The sequence below is a fragment of the Monodelphis domestica genome, chromosome 3 (genome assembly GCF_027887165.1).
Source record: "Monodelphis domestica isolate mMonDom1 chromosome 3, mMonDom1.pri, whole genome shotgun sequence".
NCBI classification, from domain to species: domain Eukaryota; kingdom Metazoa; phylum Chordata; class Mammalia; order Didelphimorphia; family Didelphidae; genus Monodelphis; species Monodelphis domestica.
Genome location: NC_077229.1, coordinates 527,025,771 through 527,050,985, shown reverse-complemented (window position 1 = coordinate 527,050,985; position 25,215 = coordinate 527,025,771). Strand labels below are relative to the sequence as shown.

Here is a 25,215-nt window from a genome sequence, read left to right as displayed (position 1 = left end):
ATGTCTTTTCTTCTGCATTTCTACTCCCACAGTTCTTTCTCTGGATGTGGATAGCGTTCTTTCTCATAAGTTCCTCTGGAATGTCCTGGATCATTGCACTGCTACTAGTAGAAAAGTCTATTACATTTGATTGTGCCACAATGTATCCATCTCTGTGTACAATGTTCTCTTGGTTCTGCTTCTTTCACTCCATATCTTTCCAGTTCACATGGAATCCCTCCAATTCATTATTCCTTTCAGCACAATAGTATTCCATCACCATCAGATACTACAATTTGTTCAGCCATTCCACAGTTGATGGACACCCCTCTTTACTCCCTTTGAAGAGGTGGTACCATCTGGAAATACTTGAAAGTGGATCCAACCGGATCCACTTCAGATTTTTATTACACAACATCAACTGGGCTCTCACTTTAGAGAGGCAATCCTTCTACTCTTGCCTTATCAACTCATTATCCTCACTGCAGAGCTCTACCTTACATGCAGAGCTCTTACATAACCTTTTACATCAAGAATTACCTTTTCTCATTACTCCTTAACTTCCTATCACTCAGATACTTTCTGCCACTATTTCCTCCCTTTGCTCATATCTCACAAGATGAGAAGGCATTTCACCTTATTAAAATTAACCATTCTGCTGCTCAAGTGATTGCCTGTCTTATCCAGAAAATTGGAAGGTAAGAGTTACACACACACACACACACACAAGCAAACCATGACCTACTAATCAGTAGTTTCTGGATTTAGTTAACCACCTATTAACTCATTTATCATTCATTTTGTCTATCTCTCTCTTCATTGATTGACCCCATATCACTTCTGCATTTGGTAGAAAACTCTGAAAAGGCCATTTAGAATGGGTGCCTTTGTTTTCTCTTTTCTCACTTTCTTTTTAACCTCTAGAAATACAAGTTTCTGTTCTCATCATTCCACTGAAACTACTTTCTCCAAAGTTGCCAATGATCTCTTAGTTTCAAAATCCAATGGTCTTTCTCAATCCTCACCTTCTCCTAGTTGAAATTTTTTTTCTGAGACCACTTTGTCCTGGTTTCCTCCCGTTTGAGCACTTCTCTGTGCACTCTGCTAAAGTCCCCTCAAGATCGTGCCCTCTAATACTAAAATTTGGCCAATAAAAAAGACTAGTAGCACCTTCTAGATATTCTTTCAATAATGATTCATTAAGGGGAACAGCTAGAGTCAGGAGGTTCTGAGTTCAAATATAGCTTCAGACACTTCCTAGTTGTGTGATCCTGAGCAAGCCACTTATTCCCCACTGTAGCCCTCACTACCCTTCTGCCTTAGAATCAATAAATAGTATTGATTCTAAGATGGAATGTAAGGGTTTAAAAACACCACAAAAATCCATTAATCAATACTTTCTGGATTTGGCCGAATTCATCTATGAATTCATCTATCATTCAGTCTATCTGTCTGTCTCTCCCTTTAGTAAGGATATTATGAGAGCCTTCATCAAAACTCTTAAAGAAATTCAAATATATGAGGTCTATGGTATTCAATTGATATACTAAACAATGTAAAAAGTGGAAATTGAGCTAGTCAGTATTTTTTCTTGTTCTTCATAGCCATAACTAATAATTTTGGTTATTTCTACTCTCATTCTCCCCCTCATTAGTATTCTCATGTCCTTAAACCATTCTTTATTTGATATGAGTTAAATAAGGCTTAATTCAAACTGGTCACCCACCTACAAAGTCATTTGAATTTGTCAAAAGATCTTTTGAACTGTGGAGTATAGAACTGAACATAATTCTTCAAATATGCTGTGACCTACCCAGTTTATAATATAATTATTAAAGTTATCAAATGAAATAGTATATGTCTATTAAATCAATGTGTTCTAAAATGATATTAACCTTCCTGGAAGTTATCACCCACTGTTGACTTATCTTTTTCACATGAACTACTATTAAACCATATCTTTTATAGTCTTCATACTCAATTTTTAAACTTGATTTAAACAAAACATCTATGTGTAAGGTTTTATATTTTACTCTATATACTCTATTCTGATATTGCTAGATTGAGCTTACTATTCTTCCTTTAGAAATATCTCTGGATCCTGATGCTGTCATCTATTGTATCCATTATTTATGTCAGCTTTAGATCATTGAAAAATTTGGTAAACATTTCCCTAGAGATCCATCCAAGCCATTGATTAACAGGACAGGTTCAAGGGCAGAGCCTAGCTCCTCATTGGAGACAGGGTCCCCTTGTCAAAAATAATCTTATTAGGAAGCCTGTGTTGAGAGTACATTGGGATGAAAATAGGTATTATTGTAGTTGCCTGAAATGAAGAGAAATGAATCATTTTTATATGTATTGCAATGACCACAAAAATGCTATTACATTAGTGAAATATAGAGAACTTGGAGAAAAGCAAATGTTAAATTTATCCTTTTAGGACTATAATGCAATAAAAATTGAATTCCATAAAGGGCCTTAAAGGATAGATTAAAAATTACCTAGAGAGTAAATAACCTAATCCTGAAGAATGAGTGAGTTAAAAAATAAATCACAGAAACAATCATCAATTTCATTAAAGATAATGACAATAATGAAACAACATACTAAAATTTGTGGGATTCAGTCAAAGCAGTCCTTAGGGGAAAATAATCTCTAAATGTTTGCATCAGTAAAACAGAGAAAAAGTAGATCAAATAATTGAACATGATACTAGAAAAGAATTACTTTCCCCCATCTTTTACTAATGTAAACATTTAGAGATTATCTCCAATTAAAGATAGAGATAGAGATCTAAATAGAGAAAATAATTAAATACCAAAATAAAAATTCTGAAGATCAGAGGAGATATTACCAAAATTAAAAGTAAAAAAATTAATTAATAAAAACTCAGAGCTAGTTTGTTGGAGGGAAATGAAATAGATAAATCAGCTTAATTTGATTTTCAAAAAATTAAGAAAATCAAATTGTCAGTACCAAAAATGAGGAGGGTAAATGTATCACCAAATGAAGACAAAATTAAATATTCGGAGCTATTTTTCCCAATAACATGGGAATAAAACCTAAATGAAAATTTATAAAAATTAAAATTGCCAAGACAGAAGAGAAATTGAATGCTAAACTTATTCCATTAAAAAAAGAATATTTAAAATCCATAAATGAGCTCTCTAAAGAAATCTAAGGAGAAAAAATTTTAGGACTAAATGGATTTAAACAAACATTTAAAGAATAATTTCAATACTACATGTTGTTTGAAAAAATAGATAAAGAGAAAGTACTACCAAATTTCCTTCTATAACAAAAATATGATTTTGCTGTCTAATCTAGGAAGAGTAAAAACCGAGAAATAAAACTATAGACCAATTTCCCTAAGGAATATTGATGCAAAATTTTTAAATAAAATACTAACAAAGATGTTATAAAAATATGTCACAAAGATCATGCACTGTGACAAGACTGCATTTATACCAGGAATACAGGGCTGGTTCAATGTTAGTAAAATTATAAGCATAATTGACCATATCAATAATGAAAACCACAAAAATCATATAATTATTTCAATCAATATAGACAAAGTTGATGACAAAATAAATCTTAAGATGCAAATGACCCAGTCTAGTTTTTTTTAAAGCACTATATAAAGAAAAAAAATAAACAGAGCTTTTATTAAAATTATCATATCAACAATATCTATCTAAAATATTCTAAATATCTAAAATGATCTCTAACAATGAAACACTTGGAGCATTTCCAGTAAGATCAAGAATGTAAAAAGGATGTCCATTACCATAATCACCTTTATTATTCAGTATTGTATTAGAAATGCTAGCTAAGGCAATTAGACAAGATAAAGTAGTTGAAGGAATAGGGATAGGCAATGAGGAAACAAAAGTTACTTTTTACAAATGAGATGATTATTTACTTAGAGAATTCTAGAGAATCAATTAAAAAACTAGTTGAAACAATCAATAGCTTTAGCAAATTTACAGAATATAGAATAAACATAATTATCAGCATTTTGATATATGGAAGGAACCCCTTATTCATGGTTTCAATATCTGAGGTTAACTTTTAAGCACCTGTGAAGCATGCTGAAAGTCTCTTTAGCTTTCAGTTTTATTTCCAATTTTGATTTCTCTCTTTAAAAAAATGTGTGTTGGTGTCAGGGAAGCAGTAAAATGTAGAGCTGGTGGAGCAGACAGGAATGGAGGATGAGAGCATGCTTATATGGGGTCAACAAATGTTTGCTTGTATCTTTTGTTTCAGTGATCCACAGTAGGTCTTTTTGGGAATGTATTCCCTACGGACATGGGGGTCCTAGTAGCAACAAAACCTAACCAGAAGAGATAGAAAGAACAATTCCACTTAATATAATTCCAGGCAGTATCTGCCAAGACACACAGGAACTGTGCGAACATAAATACAAAACACTCCACTCAAATAAGGACAGATACAAATAGAGAAATATTAATTGCTCATAGACAGACCAGGTCAATACAACAAATAAGATAATTCTATTTAACCTGATGCACATATAAAGTAAATGGCTTGTTGTAATCTGGGATGCCTAGAGCAGGGGCAGACATGATAGCCTTTTTTAGATCTGATAGAGTTGACAAGTGTTCAGGCTCTAATTTGAGGGGTTCAGGAACCAAATCCTTTGTTATTGTTATAAGGGGTTTAGTAATTTCCCCATAGCAAGGAATCCATTGTCTGCAAAACCCTGTTGCTCCTAAAATTGCTCTCAGCTGTTTCTTAGTGGTAGGAGCACTCAATTTTTGGATATTCTCAATTCGTTTTGGAGAAATATAACGAGCACCCGCAGTCAAGATGAATCCCAAATATTCTACTTTTTGGAGTCACCACTGAACTTTATCCTTAGAGATTTTATGTCCTCTTTTGTGCAATTCCAAAAGAAGGTGTTTGCTATCTCCTTGACATGTTTTTGCATCTGTTGAAGCCAAGAGTAGATCATCTACATATTTGATTAATTTGCTATTTTTAAATGTTATATTGTCTGTGTCTTGGCTCAAAATTTGCTCAAATAAGCTCGGACTTTCGACATAACCCTGTGGCAGTCTACACCAGGTATATTGTGAGCCCTTCCAGGTGAAAGCAAAAATATGCCTGGAGTTCTCATGTATAGGTATGGAAAAGAAATCTGAACACAAGTCTACTACTGTAAAGTATGTAGCTGTGCTAAGAATAGATGAAATAATAGTATGTATGTTAGAAACTACGGAGTGTCTCTTTATAACGTGATTATTCACTGCCCTTAGATCCTGTACGAATCTATAGAGGTGCTTGCCATCGGGCCCTCTTTTTGGTTTTTTAATTGGCAGGATGGGCGTGTTGTATTCAGATTTGCAAGGGATTATTATTCCCTGTTCTATCAATGAGTTAATAACTGGTGTAATACCCTCAATTGCCTCCTTTGAGAGGGGATACTGAGGGATAGAAGGAGGTGGGCTAGATTTAGTTTTTATCTGCACAGGAACAGCCAACTTAAGTAAACCTACATCGGAAGAAGATGTGGCCCAAAAAGACTCCGTTATATCTTTAGGTATTGCAAAGATGGGATGCTCTTTTTTCTCCTGACTCTGAGAGAATTACAGGGAGTAAATTTAAAGATTCCTCTGGTACTTCTAATGATAATGAACCATCTGGGGAGCAGATTATTGTGGCTCTGAGTTTGCATAGAAGGTCCCTCCCCAGCAAATTTAAAGGGGAGTCAGGCATCAAAAGGAAAGAGTGTTGTACCTCTAGGGGTCCTATAGACACCATTCTAGGAGGAAGTCTTTTAACTCTTTGGGTTATTCCTGATACTCCCATTACATTCTCTGAGCCAACAGAATAACATTATAAATCAGGTGTTCTCTTTAATACAGACCAGGAAGCTCCGGTGTCTAATAGACAATCATAATAGGTGTTACCCACCTTTAAGGTAACATGGTCATTAGTATGGGGGGGGGCAGTGGATAGGGACAATGGGTAGTAGGACATCAGGGTCAGGGAAATCAAAGGTTGTATCCTCTGATTCCTGTGCCCCAGCCCCTCCCCAGACACCATCATTGTGTTTGGGATATTCCTTGGGCACTCCCCTGAAGGGCACCTCTCTGAGGGTCATTAGTACCTCGAGTATTTTTTGGACAAGCTCCATTTCTCACATATTGTTGTTGTTCATTATCATTATAATTTTCTTCATTTAGAGCATTGTCATTATTTTCCCAATTCCTATTTCTATAATTCTGGTTTCTAAAGTTCTTATTTCTATATTCATTATAGTTATTTCCATAGTCATTATTATAATTTCTAGAATTCTGGTTTCCATGACCATTATCATCATTTCTATAATTATTATTTCTAAAGCTATTATTAAACTGTGTGTTCTTTCCAATCATCTTAAGAAAGGTTCTACATTCCATCATTTTGTGGCCCTTCTTCTCACAGAAGTGGCAAGAAATGGATTGATAATTGGATTTCTGGAGAGGGGCAATTGTCGTTGGTTCATTATCATGCCCACTTTCTAATTTAGTTATCCTTTCTATTAAATATCTCATTTTTTTCTTCATTTCCTCCATGTCATCATTATTTTCTTCCTCCTTTTCTTTGTTTCCCTTTAAAACATATATAGCTGTTTTTCACAATTCTTCAAGGTCCATATCTGACCATCTTGGGCATTGTGTTCTAAAATAATTCTTAATTGCTTTGCAAGAGTTATTTACAAAGATTCTTCTAACTTGTCTTAAGCTACTCTCTTTAGTTAGGTTCCAATCTAAGTATCTGTCCCCAAACTCGATTATTCTATCCATGAATCTGGAGGGTGTTTCTTCCTCCTTTTGCTTAATTTTTTCAAGTTCCATCCACTTATCTGTACTGTCTGCACATTCCTTCATTGCCTTGAGGATGGCCTCTCTACAATGGTATAGTTGTAGATAATCCTCAGGATTGTTATAGTCCCATTCGGGATCCTGAGATGGCCAATGTGCTGCATTACGCCCCCGGGTTTTGTTGATATGAGCAATTATTTTATTTTTTTCACGTTCAGTTAAAAAAGCCTGTAGCCAGTTCTCAACGTCCTTGTAAGATGGATTATACTGAAAAAAATATGTCTCCCATCTTTTTGCTACTAGAAAAGGATCTTGTTCATATGTGGGGATATTTCGTGTAAATTCATTTATTTCTTGGGGAGTAAACGGTATCCTATGTCTTAAAGTCACCACATCCCCATTCCGTCCTATTTCAGGTACTTCTCTTAGAGGAAACAGGTCTCTAGTTGAATTTTGTACCTGTGGGTCAGTTTGACAAGGACAGGTTTCTCTAGGAGGACAAGATCTCCTTTGCATTGGAATTTGGTTTTCTGTAGGAGAGGGAACATGAGAAACTGGGATTGCAGGGGAAGGGTTTTGGAGATTAAATTCAGTCAAGATTTGCACTACACGAGAGAAGCAGTCTGTTAACTGGGCTATAGGGAAGGTGTTTTCCATCTCTATTTCAGGGAAGGAAACTTCCTCATTCAAAGGTTCAGAAACAGGTCTGTTTCTGGTGGAGTGGGTGTTTGCCAATTGATCCTGTAAGAAACATTTTAGATCTTCTAATTGGGCTTGCATTTTATCCTCAATTTTTTCTATTTTAATCCTCAATATTTTTTATTTTAGCATCTCTGAATATAGTATTGAGGAGTACAAAAATGACAGTACCTATTAATATAAAAATTTGGAGGTATTCTGCATTCCTCAATGCCCCTAATTCTTCAGCTGCCATATAAATGTCAAAGAATGTAGTACTCATTTATATATATATATATATATATATATATATATTTTTTTTTTTTTTTTGTAATTATTTCTCTAACAGTCTTCACAAAACATGTGGGGAGCAAGGCAAAGCAACAAAATTTCCACAGGGTTTTTTTTTTCTAATCTAGGAAGTTGTTCCTTAAGGGAAAGGATATTTAGAAACAGCTCTTCCAGCCAGGACTTTAGGGTCCTGTTGCTGAGATTTAAAACAGCTGTTTTCTATCTAACTATCAGAGTCACAGAGCTGGGAAGTATCTAAGGTCCAATTTGAACCTAGGACCTTTTGTCTCTAGGCCTGGCTCTCAATCCACTGAGCTACCCAGCTGTCCCTTAAGATTAAAGGGAAGAAAAAGAAAAACTGCTGATTCCAATTTAATTTAAGGAGAAAAGAGAAGAGAGAAAAAGTTTTTTATACTCACGTGTTCTAGCAGCTGTGTCTTTAAGCCAAGTTTGCTGTTAAAAGGGACTAAGTGGTGAGAAGGTAGAGTAAAAAGGCAAGGAATTTCAGAAGTTTATTGAGAGAATTCTTTAGACTTCCATGTGGTCAGCCACAATGTGATATGGAAATCACTTTAAAAGACTGATATATATTAATTTAAGGTTGCTAAGGAATTCAGCTATGTAATTCCTAAATGAAAACTCAAGTCAGCAGTCAACCTTTTATGGAGTTTTTAATTACAAACAGGAGGAAGAAAGGTATGAGAGAGAGAGAGAGAGAGAGAGAAAGAGAGAGAGAGAGAGAGAGAGAGAGATAGAGAGATAGAGAGAGAGAGAGAGAAGGGAATAGGGCTTCAATACCCCCTCTGTTTAGGCTGGGCCAAAGGCCCAAGCACTTAGATAGCTGAGGCAAAGAAAAGAGATCAGTCCCTATCACTCATGTGACCAAAAAGGAGAAACAGTCTCAGGGGCCTCCACCTCCAGCCTCCTTCAGAGCAAGCCCTCCTCTCAGACCTCTCCAGGAGCTCTCCCTCCAGGACCTCTCTCCTCTCAGACTCCTTCAGAGCAAAACCTCTCAGAGCCAAAACCTCCCAGAGCAAAACCTCCTCTCAGAGCAAAACCTCCTCCCCTGTCCTCAGACCCCCGCTATCTTTAAGGAAACCCTCTAAGTCCCCTCCCCTCAGTTCTCACATCTACCAATCACTGTCGATGTCTCCCCTGTGCCAATGGTGGCTCTAGCTTAACCCAGGACCGCCCAGAGGTCTGTTTCCTTGCACATGTCTGTTGAAAGTCATATTCTCAAATAATTAAATCTTGATCTTTGCTGCAGCCCTTCCTAAATCCTGTTACTCTGAGTAGAGTGGAGATTGTAAGTTCCAAGATCTGGTTCTGTCATTCCAAGTATCTCTATTGTATCAATTCTAAAATCAATCATGACTCAAAGAACTTCCTGTTCTATGCTTAAGCATAGGTCAAAGCCCTTTCCATTGTTTAACAAAAGGTTTCTGTCCTAAAGTAGTCTTAAGTAGGGAGGAGAAGGATCCTCCCATGCCAAGGAGTTTCACATTCCAATAGAGTTCTTACTATCAGTAGGAAATTTTTCAAGTATGAAATTTCCCAATGGGGAAATTTCCAACATTCATAAGTCTAAGAAAATTTAAGGTTTACAATGCCACACCAATCAAACTACCAAAGGATTACTTCATAAAGCTAGAAAAAATGATCAAATTCAATTGAAAGAACAAAAGGTCAAGAATATTAAATATGACAATGATTCCATTTCTTCTCCTTCTATTTGCCAAGGACAGATGGGACCAGCTGCAGTAATCTTAGGTTTGTTTTTAATATTAAGCTTCAAGCTAGCTTTTACAGATCTCTTTCACCCTCATCAAATGGCTTCCTAATTTTTCTTCACTTTCGGCTGTCAAAATAGTTATCTGCCTGAGAATGTTAATATTTCTTCTAATATTAATTCTGGCTTTTGATTTATCAGACTGGCATTTTGCTTGATTTACTCTGCATTTAAGTTAAATAGTGTGACACCATAGATCCTTATTGTACTCCTTTCCCAATTTTAAATCAATTAGTTGTTCCATGTTTGGTTCTAATTGGTGCTTTTTGACCCACATACAGGTTTCTCAAGAGAAAAGATGATCTAGTACTCTGATGATTTGCCACATTTTCTTGTTATCAAAAGCTTTCATTTAGTCAATGCAGTAGAAGTACATGTTTTTCTAGAGCTCTCTTGCTTTCTCCATAATCCAGTAAATGTTTGTAATTTGGTCTCTAGTTCCTCTGCCTCTCACAGGCAGTCTGTCCTTCTGGTAATTCCAAGTTCCCATGTTGTTGAAGCCTCATTTGCAGAATCTTGAGCATAATCTTGCTGCTTTGTGAAATGAGCACAACTGAACAGTAATTTAAACATTCTTTAGCATTGCCCTTCTTCAACACTGGGACATCAACTGCTATTTTCCAATCCAGTGGCCTTTGTTGAGTTTTCCAGATTTGATGCCCTATAGAGTATAGCACTTTAACAGCATCATCGTTTAGTTTTTAAATAGCTCAGCTGGAATTCCATCATGTTCACTTCCTATGGTCCACTTGACTTCATTCTCCAGGGTGTCAGGCTCTATATCAGCAACCACACAATTATACTTATCAGTGATAACATTTTTCTTCTATAGTTCCTCTGAATATTCTTTTCCCCTGTTCTTAATCTCCTCTATTTCTCCTAAGTCCCTAACATTTTTGCTTTTCATCATATCCATTTTTGCATGAAACATTCCCTAGATCTCTAATTTTCTTGAAGAGATATTTTGCCTATCTCATTCTACTGTTTTCTTCTTTCTTTGTAATGTTAATTGAAGAAAACCTCTCTCCTTGCTATTCTCTGAAAATTCTACATTCAGTTAGATATATCTTTCTCTTTCTCATTTACTTTGTTTTCCTTCTCTCAGCTATTTATATTCACTAATGCAAATAAAAACAACACTGAGATACACTGAGATCAAAGAAAAAGGACCCAAACATACAAAAATATTTATAGCAGCTCATTTTGTGATGACATAGGATTAGAAATTGAATGGATTTCCTTTAACTGGGAAATGGCTGAACATGTTATAGTGTATGAATGTGATGGAATACTGTAGTGCTATAAGAACTAATGAAAGGGGTAGTTTCAAAAAAATTCTGGGAAGATTTATATAAACTGTTACAAAATTAAATGAGCAGAACCAAGAGAATATTTTACACAATAACAGAAATAATTGTGAAAATAGTTAATTGTAAAATATTTATTAAGTCTGATGAATGAATGCCTCACAACAGTTTCAAAGGTCTCATGGTGAAAAATGTCATCCACTTCCAGACAGAAAGCTGATGGACTTAAAAGTACAGATTAAAACACATTTCCCCCTTTCTTTTTCTTTTTTCTTTAAGGGGCAGGCATGACTTTTAAGGAAACATGTTTTACAGGATTTTATATGGGCAATGGGTATTGTATTTCTTGCCTTCTCAATGGATGGGGGAGTACATAGAGGGAAGTAGAGTCTCTGGAACTGAGAATAATAAAAGTGAATTTAAAAAAGATATAATTCAACTAGACTAAGGAGCTAACGGGTAATAATCTCAATAGAAATAATGAAAAAGAAGTGAGAAGAAAGGGGTTCTAGCATTAGCAGACTTTAAACTATTTGGTCCTTCTTTAAAAAAAAATAGGCTGATTCCTGGAACAGTAGGTACATAAGATCCAGAAACAAAGAAAGCACAGTTTTCAAAATTTTCAAATATCCCAACTAATGTCATAAGAACTATCTGATGGCATTTATCTGAAAAATTGGAAAGCAGTCTAACAGAAATTAGGTTGGGACTAAATATCTCATATATACCCTAAGTTTTAAATAACTAAATAACTGTAATAGAAACAGATATAGAACTACTGAAGTATAGAAGTTAGATTGCATTATACTTGTAGGTTTGCATTTGTTAGTGACAGGAATTTTTCTTAGTTGAATTTATAGACTTTAGGAAATAGGACAGTTGTATGTTCAAAAATGTTATGGAAATTGTTGGAATGGTTTGAAAATTGTTACTTGATTTGTTGTGATGTCAAAACCATGTTCATGTAAATCCCTATTATCTAAAACATTTTCCTATACCCTATCTTAGCTTAGCACTAGGTAGACAGAATAGCTAAGATAAGTTAGGCATTTTGTTATTTTGGGAAGGTAAAAAAATATTTTAGATAGTACAGAGTTAAGAATAGATAGATAGTTATATAAAAAGTAAGTATCATTAATTTTGCTGGTTGCAAAATTTAAAAAAAGGGAGGAATTGTAAAAGAGAGAATCTGCATTGTATGCAAAGGACTTCATCTGTCAATAAAAAGTAACATTCCATTTGGAATGTTCCCAGGACGAGGCAGTTGGAAGCTAACCCCCACAGCTGAACTAAAGGACTCTCTTGGCTTATGAGAGAGGAGGGAAGGAGAGACTTGCTTTTGAGCCAGGCTGAGAGGCTTCTGACTGGATCCCTCTTAGTTTCTGACCTAAGCTGAGAGACCCTTGTGACTTCTGGAGCTGGGGGAGAAGCTTTTGAATTAACTCTCTTGGCTTTGGAGAGGGGAGGGAGAAAGAAGGTTTTGTGTGGCTGAGGGTGGTGGCTGGACCTGAAGAGCTAATTGTGTCTCTGGACTTGAATTAATCAAACTGAGATTATCTGGCTGGTTAAAAGAAGAAAAAAGAAAATAATTGTCCCTGCTAGTGACTCCCTGATAGACTGGTGTCACAGTTGTGACTGAACTGCCATTTTACCAATACCCTCCTAATTCTTTGTACAGATTAGGGAATACCCCATCCCTCTTACCTTGTCCTTCCTCCACCTTGTCCTATCTTCCCCAATAAACCTCCTTACTTGAGAAAGAGAGAAAAAATATCTTTTCTAAACCTCACAGTTCACCACTGAGTTACTTAGGAGGTGACTAAGATGGGGAGGGGAAGGGAGGCAGGAGGGAGTGGGTGGAAAAAATGGGTAGCATTTGAAGGGAGGAGGGCAGGCAATATCTTGATCCATAAGCCATTTAATATAGATCTATTAGCCATCTAGAATATTGATCCATTGACACCTTCTGGTAGTATCTCTCTATCCAAGTATGTCCTTTATTACTATAGGCAACCCCAGTATCTCCATTATTACAACTAGAAGTATCCAGAGTATCCTTTTATTACATAACCTGTATGTAAAAAAAGGTATACCATAAACAAATTAGAGGATTAAGGAAGAAGATTCCTTTCACTAGACTTAGGAACTCTGATTAGCCCAATAAAAAATCTTGACTCTAGAGGATCCATGAGCAATTTTGCTTCTCATCTCTGGAGAAAGAGCTGATGGCCTAGAACTGCACAATGAGACATCTTTTCAGACTTGAACAATATGTAGATTTGTTGTGTTTGATTATACTTAGTTCAAAGGATGTATTTATTTTTTGGAGAAAGGAAATTAATGGGTATGGTATGGATATGATATGATGATGACAAAACAGAAGAGTAGCAATGAAATATTTTAAAGATTCACATAAGAAAGCAGAAATTGATTAGATACAGTCAAGAAGTACAGTTGTGAAGTTGTGAAACTATCATGTTAAACTTATTATATTCTTTTTTTCTGCATAATTCCACAAGTTGAATGTTATAGGTGAAACCATGTAAATATAGTTATCATTGCAATCCTTTATACATATTCATAAAACATGCCTTTTTGCCAAGAATAGAAATTAAGTTCACTAGCTGATGAGGCATGTAGATAATCTCTTCCCTTTTTTTGTCTTGGGGTTACAATGCCTTACTAATTATTTTGGTTTTGTCCATCATCTTATTCATTCCAAGGAGCAGTTCAGTCCATTTTTTGATAATATCCCCTGCCCCCCCCCCCCAACACAACTACAACACCTACATTTGTTACATTTTTCTTTCTCTGCTATCCTTGGCTCATTTTGATTTTTAGCATTCTTGATAACATTATTTCAAGACTACCTGGTTCCCTTCTCTATCTCATGCTAGCTTTGCTTTCATTTTCCATACATGAAGTTAGTTGGTCAGCTCCATGTGCAGCCATACTAGTTTCTTTATACATATGCCTCTTTACTTTAGAATTGTTTTACATCATTAGAATTTCTCCATTAAGTGCTTGCTTTTTAAAAATCCCTCACCTTCTATCTTAGAATCAATACTATGTATTAGTTCTAAGGAAGAAGAGTGGTAAGGGTTAGGTAATGGGGATCAAATGACTTGACCAGGGTCACATAGCTAGGTAGTGTCTGAGGTCAGATTTGAACCCAGGACTTCCTGTCTCTGGGTCTGGTCTCTGGGCTCTCAATCCACTGGAGCACCCAGCTGCCCCCAAGTCTTTCCTTTTTGAGGAAATTTTCCACAATTTTAGGCCATGTGATCATAGCACTCTTTTCTTTGAATATTTTGAAATGCTTTCCTCAAATCTAAGGTGAATGTCAAACTATGCTTCGCTTTTTTTTAATCTTTCTTAATCACTACACCCAAGGTAATGGACTACTTCTCAGTCCTCAAAAGATTTCTACTTCATCAATGGAGCCATCTTGGACAGGATCAGAACTAGAAAAGAAGCTTCTTTTGTCTCTTACTTCACCTTTTAAAAGGTGAGATTATCATTAAAACAAGAAAAAAATACCTATTAGCTTCTTTTCTTTTGCCAGAGAAAATGCCTCGCTCTGTGCCCATAATGTGAAAGCCTCTCTCATATGTCTCTATGGAACTTCTGTTCTATTTCCAAACTTCTCATATAACTCCTTTCTGTCCAGGTGAAATGTTAGCGACTATACACTACATGATTCTTCCTTTTCTCAATGACGTTCATTGAAGTGCTAGTCAGCATTCTTCCTTTTTGGGTTATTGGAATTCTTAACTTGAATACATTTTTCTTTTTCTTTTTTAACACTAGACAAAGCTACAATTATCTCTTTCACTTTCTCCTCCTGTTCCTTCTGAATACAATATATGCTCCATGTCTTGTCCCACCAAATTTTGGTGATGTTCTTGACATCTTGACATCAAGGATCAATCACCTGTTCACACTGTTTATTATTAATTGGAGTTCAGGCTGGATCTTTTCTTATAAACTGTTTCCAGTATATTATTGGGAATATCTACTATAGTTCTCCATTTGGCCTTTGTTCATTGCAATCTAATCCCAGCCAAGAATATATAATTTATTTCCAGCCATGATCCAAGAATACAAATGCCAATCTCAAAAACCATCTTCTTTTAAAAAAAATTTAATTAAGAAAAACACTTACCCTCTTTCTTAGAATCAATCTTGTGTATTGATCCCCAAGCAGAAGAGTAGAAAGAGCCAGGCAATGGATGTTAAATAGTTTGCCTTGAGTCACAATAGCTAGGAAGCGTCTGAGGCTAGATTTGAACCCAGGATCTCCTGTCTCTAAGCCTGGCTTTCAATCCATTGAGCCACAGAGGTGCCCTCCAGAAAGGACCTTAATCAAATCTCTTTTGAAGTAGCAGTAATAAAAATATTGTGCTCATGAAAGTTTCTTTTCCCTTTTGACTCCATAAGCCCTTCTAAAATTTGCTGAATGTCATCATCCCAAATTAGTAGTGTTTCATCTGCTTTGACAGATCTTGGGAGTTTCTTCTTTAAGTTCCCTATATAGGCTGTTAGAAGAGAGTAAATCTTTCTCATCAATCTTAGGTTGATATGTAGGTGAGTCAGTATTCCCTGAGAATTTTTTGTTCTTACTCTTATTGAATGATTTCTTACCTGTCACCTCCTCCAATATATCCACATGAATGCACCCAGGAGTTCAAGTAGATAGTTCTTTCCTGGTTCCCTGAAGAAATGGACAGAGGATCCAGGTTCCTCCTTTAAAGCAATAACCTATTGAGTATTTATGAATTTTGAGGATTCTGAGGCCTTTCTTATTTGTACCCCCAACTTCCTACTGATGGCAGATGAGTTGGGTTTTTTTGGTTTTATTTGTTAACAGCGTAGTCACATGAGAAATAGGATTTCTCCTATTTCTCTTCAGGATCAGGATGAATGAATTTACTCATTCATTGCTATAACAAACAAGGAATGATTCACTTTACAGGAAACCAGTACTAACCAGAGCAAATCCAATGGCCAACCAACCTAACAAAAGGATGGGCCTCTTCCTCAAACCCTGATGGACTTGCCTTCTAATCCACCTGGCTCCTCCAGCTTGTCCAAGTGAAGCATTTCTATACACTGTTTAGAGCTGAGCTACAGCAACTCTCTTAAATATTCCAGAACTCTGTTCTTATTTCTTTTGACAGCTCAACACTCCTGTGTATGGTATTATTGTAATCGCCGCATACCAAATACATATCACTTTTAAATGAGCTATTCTATGATTTTTTAAAATTTAATATCTTCTTTTAGATATAAATCCTCTCCCTAATCTGAACATTATTGCCCAGCAAGTCTTCTTTTATATTCTATAGATGGTGACCAATTGTAGCTCTTCCAGAGGACAGGAATCCAGGGGCAAGGATAGGAGGGGTAACTTCCTGTTCTTTACCCCATCTTTGAAATGGGCGCATTTGCCCCAACAGCCCTTCATGTCCAGAATTCTCTCTCTTGTCTCTTTCTCCTCACTTCCCTGAATTCTTTCAAGTCTCAGCTACAATCCTTGCTATTGCAAGAATTGTCTGGTCCCCATTAATGCTAGTGACTTGCCTCTGAGTTTATTTCCAGCTTATCCTCTGTGTGTGGGCATGTATGTATGTATGTGTCCATAGTTGTTGGTATTTGGTCTCCCCTATTACCTTGTAAGCTCCTTGAAGCAAGAGCTGTTTTCACCCTTTGTCTTGCCTCAAGCATTTAGCACAGCACCTGGCACTTAATAAATGCTTATTGTTGTTGCTGATGGTAAGTGGGGACTATAAATAGAGGTCTTAGATTTCCTTTTCAGTGAAAAATATCTGGACCCCAATGGAGATGAATAGATGGCCAGACAGGACTTTGACAGGAATTGCTGTCTATTAAATCCTTGGTAACTTCCAGATTTCGCTTTGAAAGCATATCCTCTCCACTGACATCTGAGACCCAGCTCTAAGTGGTCACACAGTAATAATCATGGTACAATAGTTGAATAATTTGTTTTTCTGGAACTAGATACATTCTAAACACGATGATATTATTCTACCACAGCAACCTCGAGCTCATTTTCCTCTGGAGGGAGACAGAGACAGCTTAGTGGGGGCATCTATGTGTAATACATAAACCTGAAACAAACTCCAAGATCTACTCCAAGACCTACACATAATAAGTAGATCATGTCAGTTTAGCCACTGGATTCTTAGAGAATCAGAGAAGATAAGCCACAGAGTGGCCCAAAGTGCAAAGCCTCTTAACAGGCCCTTAACAGTGATGTGAAGGTCTTAGATACAGTTCTGGAATAATTAGGTTCTTGATGGCTATTAATGGCTTCAATAGCCATAGAATTGGACTTGATCCAGAGTAGATTCTACATCTGACTCAGTATATTCTGACCAACAAAATCTACATAAACTATTATCCCTCTTGTAGCCAGGATGTTGAGGGTCTGCTCACTGATAAGGCAGAAATAAAACCAAAGCTATTGTTGCTAGATATCCACAAGCTAAGGTCATTCCTTTTCCATTCTCCATTTTTTTTTTCCATGAGAGGGCTCAATCATTTGGCATAGAAAAGTATAGTACTGACAGTAGCTCAGTTAGAAAAGACCTCAGAAGTCAAGTAGTCCAATCCTTACCTGATCAAGAATTGCCTTTCCAATAATATAGATCACATTGAAGAAATGGTCATCAACTTTCTTCTTGAAATACTCTACTACAAGGAAAATTACTACTTCCTTAGTCAATTCTATTTCTGGACAGCTCCAATTGTTGGGCAGCTTTTCTAGATATTAGGGCTAAATTTGTATCCATCCAAAGTTCTGGTTCTTCCCTCTAAGGGTAAAAAGGACAAATCTAATTCTGTTTTCTAAATGATATGCCTTAAATATTTGAAGATAGCCATCTTGCTTCCTTTAAGTTTTCTCTTTTTCAGGCATCATATTTCTTTTTTTTTTAAGTTTTGGAAATTTTTATTTAATTAATTAATTTAGAATATTTTTCCATGGTTACAAGATTCCTGTTTCTTTCCCTCCTTACCCCACCTCCCTCCTCCCATAGCTAACGCACAATTCCCTTGGGTTTTACATGTGTCATTGATCAAGAACTGTTTCCATATTATTGATATTTCAGGCATCATATTTCTAATTCTTTCAACAGATCCTTGTGTATCATGCTACTGAGCAGGGCTTACAGAAAATCTGAGGTTTAACAGAACAAGCCTAATTCGTTTTTCTACACCACTTGGCCCCTTCCTACCTTCTCAACGTTCTTTTACTCCTTTCACAAATCCTAAGATCCAGCTATAATGCACTACTCACTTTATCCAGAACTCTCTATCACCAAGTCTGAAATGCTCTTTCCCCCAAACTCTGATTCTGAGAATTTCTGGTTGCTTCTGTTTTAAAATCTCCATGTTGTTCATTAATATAAGTGGATACTCATATAAAATCAAAACCCCAATAAAAGCACAAATAAACCAAAGTGAAAAAGTATGCTTTGATCTGTGTTCTGACTCTGTTGGCTTTTTCTCTGCAAGTGGACAGCATTCACTGTCACAAGTCCTTCAGAATTATCTTGGATCAGTGCAATGCTGAGAGCAGCCAAGTCTTTCATAGTTGATCATGCTACAGTTTTGCTGTCACTACCTACAACGCTCTCCTGGTTCTACTCATTTCACTCGGCATCAGTCGGTCTTTCCAGCTCTTTGTGAAACCACCATATACCACAATTTGTTAAACCGCTCTGTAATTGATGGACGTCTCCTCAATTTCCAAGTCTTTGACACCATAAAAAGAGCTGTATAAAGCATTTTGTACAAATAGGTCCTTTTTAAATTCTGTGGGATCCTGACCTAGTAGTGGTGTTCCTGGATCAAAGGGCGGAGTTTCTGATTTCTTTCAAGTGTCACATCCCACAAGGAGGCTTTTCCTAGCCCTCCCAGCCACCACTGCTCTGTTCTTTGGAGGTTACCTTCCTTCTGTTCTGATATGTCTCCCTCATCATAATGTAAATAACACGAGAGCAGAGCAGAGACTTTGTACTCCAGTACTAAGCAAAGTGACTCAAACTCAATAGGTGATTTGATTAACTCGAATTTGCTACTTCTCATATGCTGGTTCATGGATTTTTAAAATGAGTCAGTTTCTTGGAATTTTGCTTCTAACAGCAGTAAAGAGGATGGAGGTGACAGTCTGGGGAGTAGCATTTGATGAAGTGCGCACATCTTTGTGAACATACTGATTTATACTTGTTCTGGTTGCTTAGAAATTCTTTTTTTTGCACTTACTGCAGCTGTATTTAGGATAAGAGAGGCTTCATCAAAGAGGCATTTGTTCTGTTAATCTGGGGCTTTTATGAATTATAGACTTCATTAAGTTACAGTCAAACAACATAAGCCTGTTACAAACATTTTGTTTCAAGATGACGTATTGACATAAAGAGACTTACCAGCTTTTTTTTAAAGTTTGATGCATTTTTGTTTTTAACATCAAAATAATTTCTTTCTATGTTCCTTGCCCCACTCCCCTAGGCCTTTCCTTGTGATAAAGAAAAAAAGTGAAGCATCAACAAACTTAAGATCTCTTTAACAGTAAAGCACATTTTCTAAAAATCAGACAACGTGCAAAGTAACTGCAGACATACATCAAAAAGGTAAGTGTGAAAGGCTAAGAAACTCATTTGAAATGGGGATCTAATTATACTCACTCAATCAACATGAGTTTAAGAAAACTTGTAAATCTCAACATAAAAGATTACTTAGAAACTATTTGAAAAAAATCACTTAAATGGGAAAAAACTGTGAAGACATCACCATGAACACTTCATCCCAAATCTAATTATTTGTATAATGAATGCGATCATTCCCTCAAACACAAATGCAATTGGTAATGTTCTCCATACAGTCTCCATAGTTATGAAAACATTCACTTCCTGGAGAAAGTCAGTCTTTGATGGGGGAAGATGGCTTGTAAATGAGATAGCGTCAGCGGCTTTTCCCACATATTTACCCATACCAACATTCTATCACTTACTTATTCCTACCAGCATGTAGGCCATTTTGGGGTTGTCATAGATCCGACAAGCTCCTCTCACTCCACAGTCATTGATGTCCCACAGCACACAGGAGCTGTCTATGGCGATGCCAAAGCAAATCGGTCCAGGAATGGTGCCTATTGAAAACGCCGTGACATAGGGAGAAGCCGTGAGAGAAGATGACGGTTACAGCCTGCTCTAGGCTCCGCATTTCGACACAGACACTCAATACACTCTTGTACATGTTCGTGTAACTTCAGGGCAGCCACAGGTACTGTAGACTGGAATGGCGAGCTCAGGAAGCTGGGGATGGTTCAGTTCTCTTCATCACCCGGCACCTGGCAGATGCCTCTGTATGGGGGCAGGAAAGGACTCTATCTGTGAGAGAGTGTGTGTGTGTGTGTGTGTGTGTGTGTGTGTGTGTGTGTGTGTGTAAAAACACGTCCAAGTGCATGTACACATGAAACCTTACAGAGGAAACTCAACGGCTTTGTTCTTGTTTGCCAGGATAGAGAAGGGAGAGATTCTGTGCAATTATTCAATCAACCATCCATTTAGTTAAGGGGATGGCTGGACGGCTCAGTGGACTGAGAGCCAGACCTAGATATGGGAGGTCCTGGGTTAAAATCTGGCTCAGACTCTTCCTAGTTGTGCGACCCCGGGCAAGTCACTTAACTAGCCCCATGCTGGCAAACCTACGGCACCTGGGTCAGGGCATGCTGGAGGGGGCTGATCCCCTCCCCCTCTCCATGCATAGCTGAGGACATTACTTGACCCACACCTCTGCCCAATGGGAGCGCTTCCTCCCTCACCTGTCTGGGGTAAAGGGGGGCTCCCATGCAGCGTGAGGGTTTCAGTGTGGTCTCTTGGTCTCTAAAAGGTTTGCCATCACTGGCCTATGCCTTTCTGCTCTTTTTGCTTTGGAACCGATACACAGCATTGATTCTAAGACAAAAGGTGAGCAGTTTTTAAAATGAGAATGACGTCATCATCATCATCATCATCATCGGTCAGTGTAAAGTGCTTTGCAAATCTTACAGCACTAAATAAGTATTCGTTATTATGTCTTTCTTTTTCTGTCCTCTTTCTCCTATACTAATTCCTCAGCCAGAATTCCTCATACACGGTCTTTTCCAACCTCTCAATTCTGAGCTCTCTCTTATTCCTTATTGCAGCTTCCCTTACTATTCACAGAAGTGGCAACAGTGGCTCTGGCTCCATCTCCACAAGGAGATCCTCCATATTCATAGGATAAAATGTATCTTTTTACACATGCACAGAAAAGATCACTTCCTGGGTAAATCTCCAAGGTTTGAAGTGCAGGTGAAGAGTGAGTACTTTTTTAAGTGTCATGTATTTAAAAATGTATATAATGGAGGCGGCGGATAAACAGCCTTTAGTTCCATTGGGCACACCTCTCCTATGTCATAGTTTTCTTTTTCACCATACAACAATCGTTAAAAACCTCGATACCTTCCAAAACAAGATAAAAAAAGCTTCAGCTTCTGTCTGAGCATCCAATCGAAAGCAGAAAAGCAACAAGGGTCGGGCAGTTGTCCCGTGTCACACAGCTAGGAAGTGTCGGAAGCTCCTCCTAACTTCAGCTCGATATTCTCTGCTGTGCTGCCTACTGGCTCTCAGTGGACTGAGAGCCAGACCTAGACATGGGAGGTCCTGGGTTAAAATCTGGCCTCAGACTCGTCCTAGTTGTGTGACCCTGGGCAAGTCATTTAACTAGCCCCATGCTGGCAAACCTATGGCACCTGGGTCAGGGCATGCTGGAGAGAGCAAGCATACCATTTGAACTTTCTACCACTGTCGAGGAGCCGTCATCATTGAGGCTGACAAAAAGAGTTTTTCCTCTGAAAGGTGAAGGTCTTTCCTTCCCGTTTTCTCTGTCACACTTTACATTTCATTTGTGCACCGATAGATAACCCTAACAAAAGGAGCAAATCAACACAGACAAGGGTTCAGAAAGAAGTATGTATGGAAGTCCTACCCAATAATCGGATTAGCATGAATTGGACTCCCAGGGCCAGAGAATGCTGTCTGTCAAATACACACCTGTAAGCAAGCAATAATGACACAATCAGTAATAGGTCCAGTGAATACACACCAAATCCACGGCTACTCGGTTGATTCTTCACATCACTTCTTTCATGGAATACTTGGTTTAGAACCCCACTAATTAAAATAGAAAAATGCCCCAAATAGTAATATTTTGCTCACTTTTGAAAGTTGTAATAACCGGTCTGGCCGGCCTTAACCCCTTCAATTCACACATACAAGTCACGCCTGCCTGCCTCAGGACTCCAGTTCTCATGGCCAGGAATATATAACCATGTCTTTATGTCAATTTGTCCCCAGGTTCCAGGATTTGTAATTGCAGAATGACAGGGAAATAGTATATGTTGGATTAGAACGTTCTTTTCTTGACAAGGAAGAAATAAGCATACCTATGTCTGTAAAGGAACGGCTCCATACCAAATCTGGCCAATTCCGTTAAATGACTTGTACACCAGGTCTAGTAACCAAGACCCTGTGTCTTGTTCTCTTTAATGATTAGAGTCCTATCTCAGTTAACGACCAAGTAAGCTCGTCCCTTGGGTGGTCTGAAGTCTTGCTCCTCCAGGTGGGTCTCTACTTCCTGCTCCCTGATTTCCTCTTTGTCAGGGGTGCTCAAGAGGCAAATTGCTCCCATGCCATGGGAACTGGATAGAAGAGCTACAGCAAAACAATAGAGGACTTAAATCTAGTCTATGGACCTGGAAAAGGTACAGGATACATGTTTTCCCCAGGATAAATTTTTTTTTAAGTCTTTATGGAGGGAGGTAGGAGAGAGCTAGGTATTGAATAGCACTATATATTAACTAGCTAAATACTTAGTAGGAAATGCAGTCACTAGAGAATTTGGGCAAAAAAGTAACAAGGAAAAAGAGAATTTCTTTAAATTGAACCACATATGACATGTTCTCCAGCATTTTCAATACTCAGGTCATCTTCTTTTGGACACATTCCTACTTTCCAGTTCTGATTCTTAAATGCAGTGTCCAGACCTAAATGCAGCCCTCTCTTTACATGAGCCCGGGTATATATAGTAGGACTGCCATCTCCTAAATCCTGGAAATTGTGCCTCTCTCAATGTAGCCTAGGATATTAGGATTATGACTCCCAGGTATTTATATATGCAGCTCACCAGTCCCATATCACTGACTAGGTGCCTACTGGACATTCCTACCCGAACGCCCCAGAGGAAGCTCAATCTTAACACATCTAAGAGAAAACTCATTTTTCCTTCCCTAAAGCTTAACCTTCTCCATAACTCACATTGGACTGCTCATACACATTTCATCTTCTACATCCACGCCTTTGGACAGTCTAGAATGTTTGCTTTTCTCACCTCCACTTCTTAGGTTCCTTTCAAGTTCATCTGAAAGTCTACCTCCTCTCCTGAGCTCCATTCTGCCAGTACTGTTTCCCCTATCCCTAACCTCCCACAAATTACCTTATATTTACTTCCTATATATTTGGAAATCATTTATTATTGATTCAAATGTTGTTTTTCCTAGAAAAAAATTGCTTCTTGAAGACAGGAACTGTTGCATCTGCTATGCATATCACAGTACCAGGCACATCATGGGTATTAAACATTCCTTTGTCTGGAATACTCTTCCATATCACCCCTTCCTCTTAGAATCCCCGGCTTTCTTTAAGAATCAGTTCAAATGTCACTGTTTGGAGTTAGCTTCCACCTACTTGCATCTTGTATATTTGTATATTTTTATCTGATCGGGTCTTGAAGTCTTTTTTTCCTTTTCCTTTTTCTTTATCTTTCTTTATCTTCCCATTGTTTAACACAGAACCTAGCTGGATTGTGGATTGAATGATTAGCTTTTTTTGGCTTCCATTTCAGGATGGAATGAGTCACATCTTTCTAGCCAACTTGTCAAGTTGGTTTTCTAAGCCCAAGTAAAATTTCTTTTGCATTTATTCCCAATGATTTCATTTTAGACCAGTGCTCTAGTTGTCAAGATCCTTTTGAATCTTCATTCAGCCATCATGTCATCTCTCCTACCTAAATTTGTGGCATCTGACCATCTTATAAATATGCCATCCCTGCCTTTAAACAAATGATCGATAAAAATGTTACATAAAAGAGAACAAAATACAAATCCTTAGGGATCTGGGGGTTATACCTCTAAGCTGACATCAAGCTACTACTTAACTGAAATGGTTTCTATATTGGTTTTTTTTATTTTTTATATTAATAGATAGATAAAAAGACTATTGAGGTATAGACTGGAAGTGGCTATTTGTTCATATCCCTGCTTCTAATTTCCCCCAAATTAGCAGATATGTTTTATTCTTTCACAAGTCACCATGAATTAAGATACAACTAAGAGGGCTATTTCACATTCATAATCAGAACACAGTGATGTCCCAAGAGTCTTCTGTTCTTCTATGTTTTTTGGTTTGTAGTGAAAATTTATCAGTTCCTTCTCTTGATGCAGATACACACTAGTTATTCTTCAAACAATATTCTTATTACTGTACATAATGTTCTCTTGGTTCCACTCCTTTTACTCCTTATAATTTCATGTAGGCCTTTCCTTTTTCTTTTAAAATAACCTGCTTATAATTTCTTTTTTTTAATATCATACTTCCCTTATTATATGTAAAAATAACTTTTTAACGTTCTTTTAAAACAAGTTTGAGTTCCAAATTGTCTCCTTCTTTCCCATCTTCTCTGTCTTACTCTTCCCATCCCACCTCCTTCCTGAGAAGATGAACAATCTGAGGTAGATTTTACATGTATAATCGTATGAAACATTTTTCCATATTAGTTATATTATGGAAGAGATCTCAAATAAACAAAAAAAGAAAGTGAAATACAGTGAAAATTTCAGTCTGCATTTAGACTCTATCATTTCTTTCATAGAGGGCAGATAGCATTTTTCATTAGTCTCTGGGATTGTCCTAGATCACTGCATTGCTGAGAATAATTAGGTCATTCCCAGCTGTTCATCCGAAAGTTTCATTGTCACTGTCTACAATGTTCTGCTTCTACTCATTTCACTTTGCATATGTTCAATGTTAGTCTTTCTAGATTTTCCAAAATCTTCATACCTTTCATTTCTTTCAGGACGATAGTTTTCCATCACCAACACATATCACAACTTGTTCAGCCATTCCCTAACTGATGGGGAATCCCCTCAATTTCCATGTCTTTGACCAACGCTTAACGTTGCTCGAGGCATATTTTATAGTCAATAACATCAAAATAAAATTTTATTGTATTTGCT

At 37.2% G+C, this 25,215-nt stretch overlaps 1 protein-coding gene across 3 annotated transcripts in view; it reads right to left on the bottom strand.

Annotated features, from left to right (window-relative positions):
• Positions 1-25,215, bottom strand: part of LOC100030497 (solute carrier organic anion transporter family member 4C1-like) — a 105,966-nt gene that overhangs the window by 6,036 nt on the left and 74,715 nt on the right. For 2 of the 3 annotated variants that reach the window (XM_007486226.3, XM_007486224.3), the window contains 2 exons: positions 21,912-21,976; positions 19,912-20,049 (listed from right to left, as the gene is read on the bottom strand). In XM_007486226.3, coding sequence (XP_007486288.1) covers positions 19,912-20,049; positions 21,912-21,976 — 203 coding nt within the window. Of the gene's footprint in view, positions 1-3,685; positions 4,316-19,911; positions 20,050-21,911; positions 21,977-25,215 lie in introns of those variants that run through there. The other variant, XM_056824996.1, reaches the window with a different exon arrangement.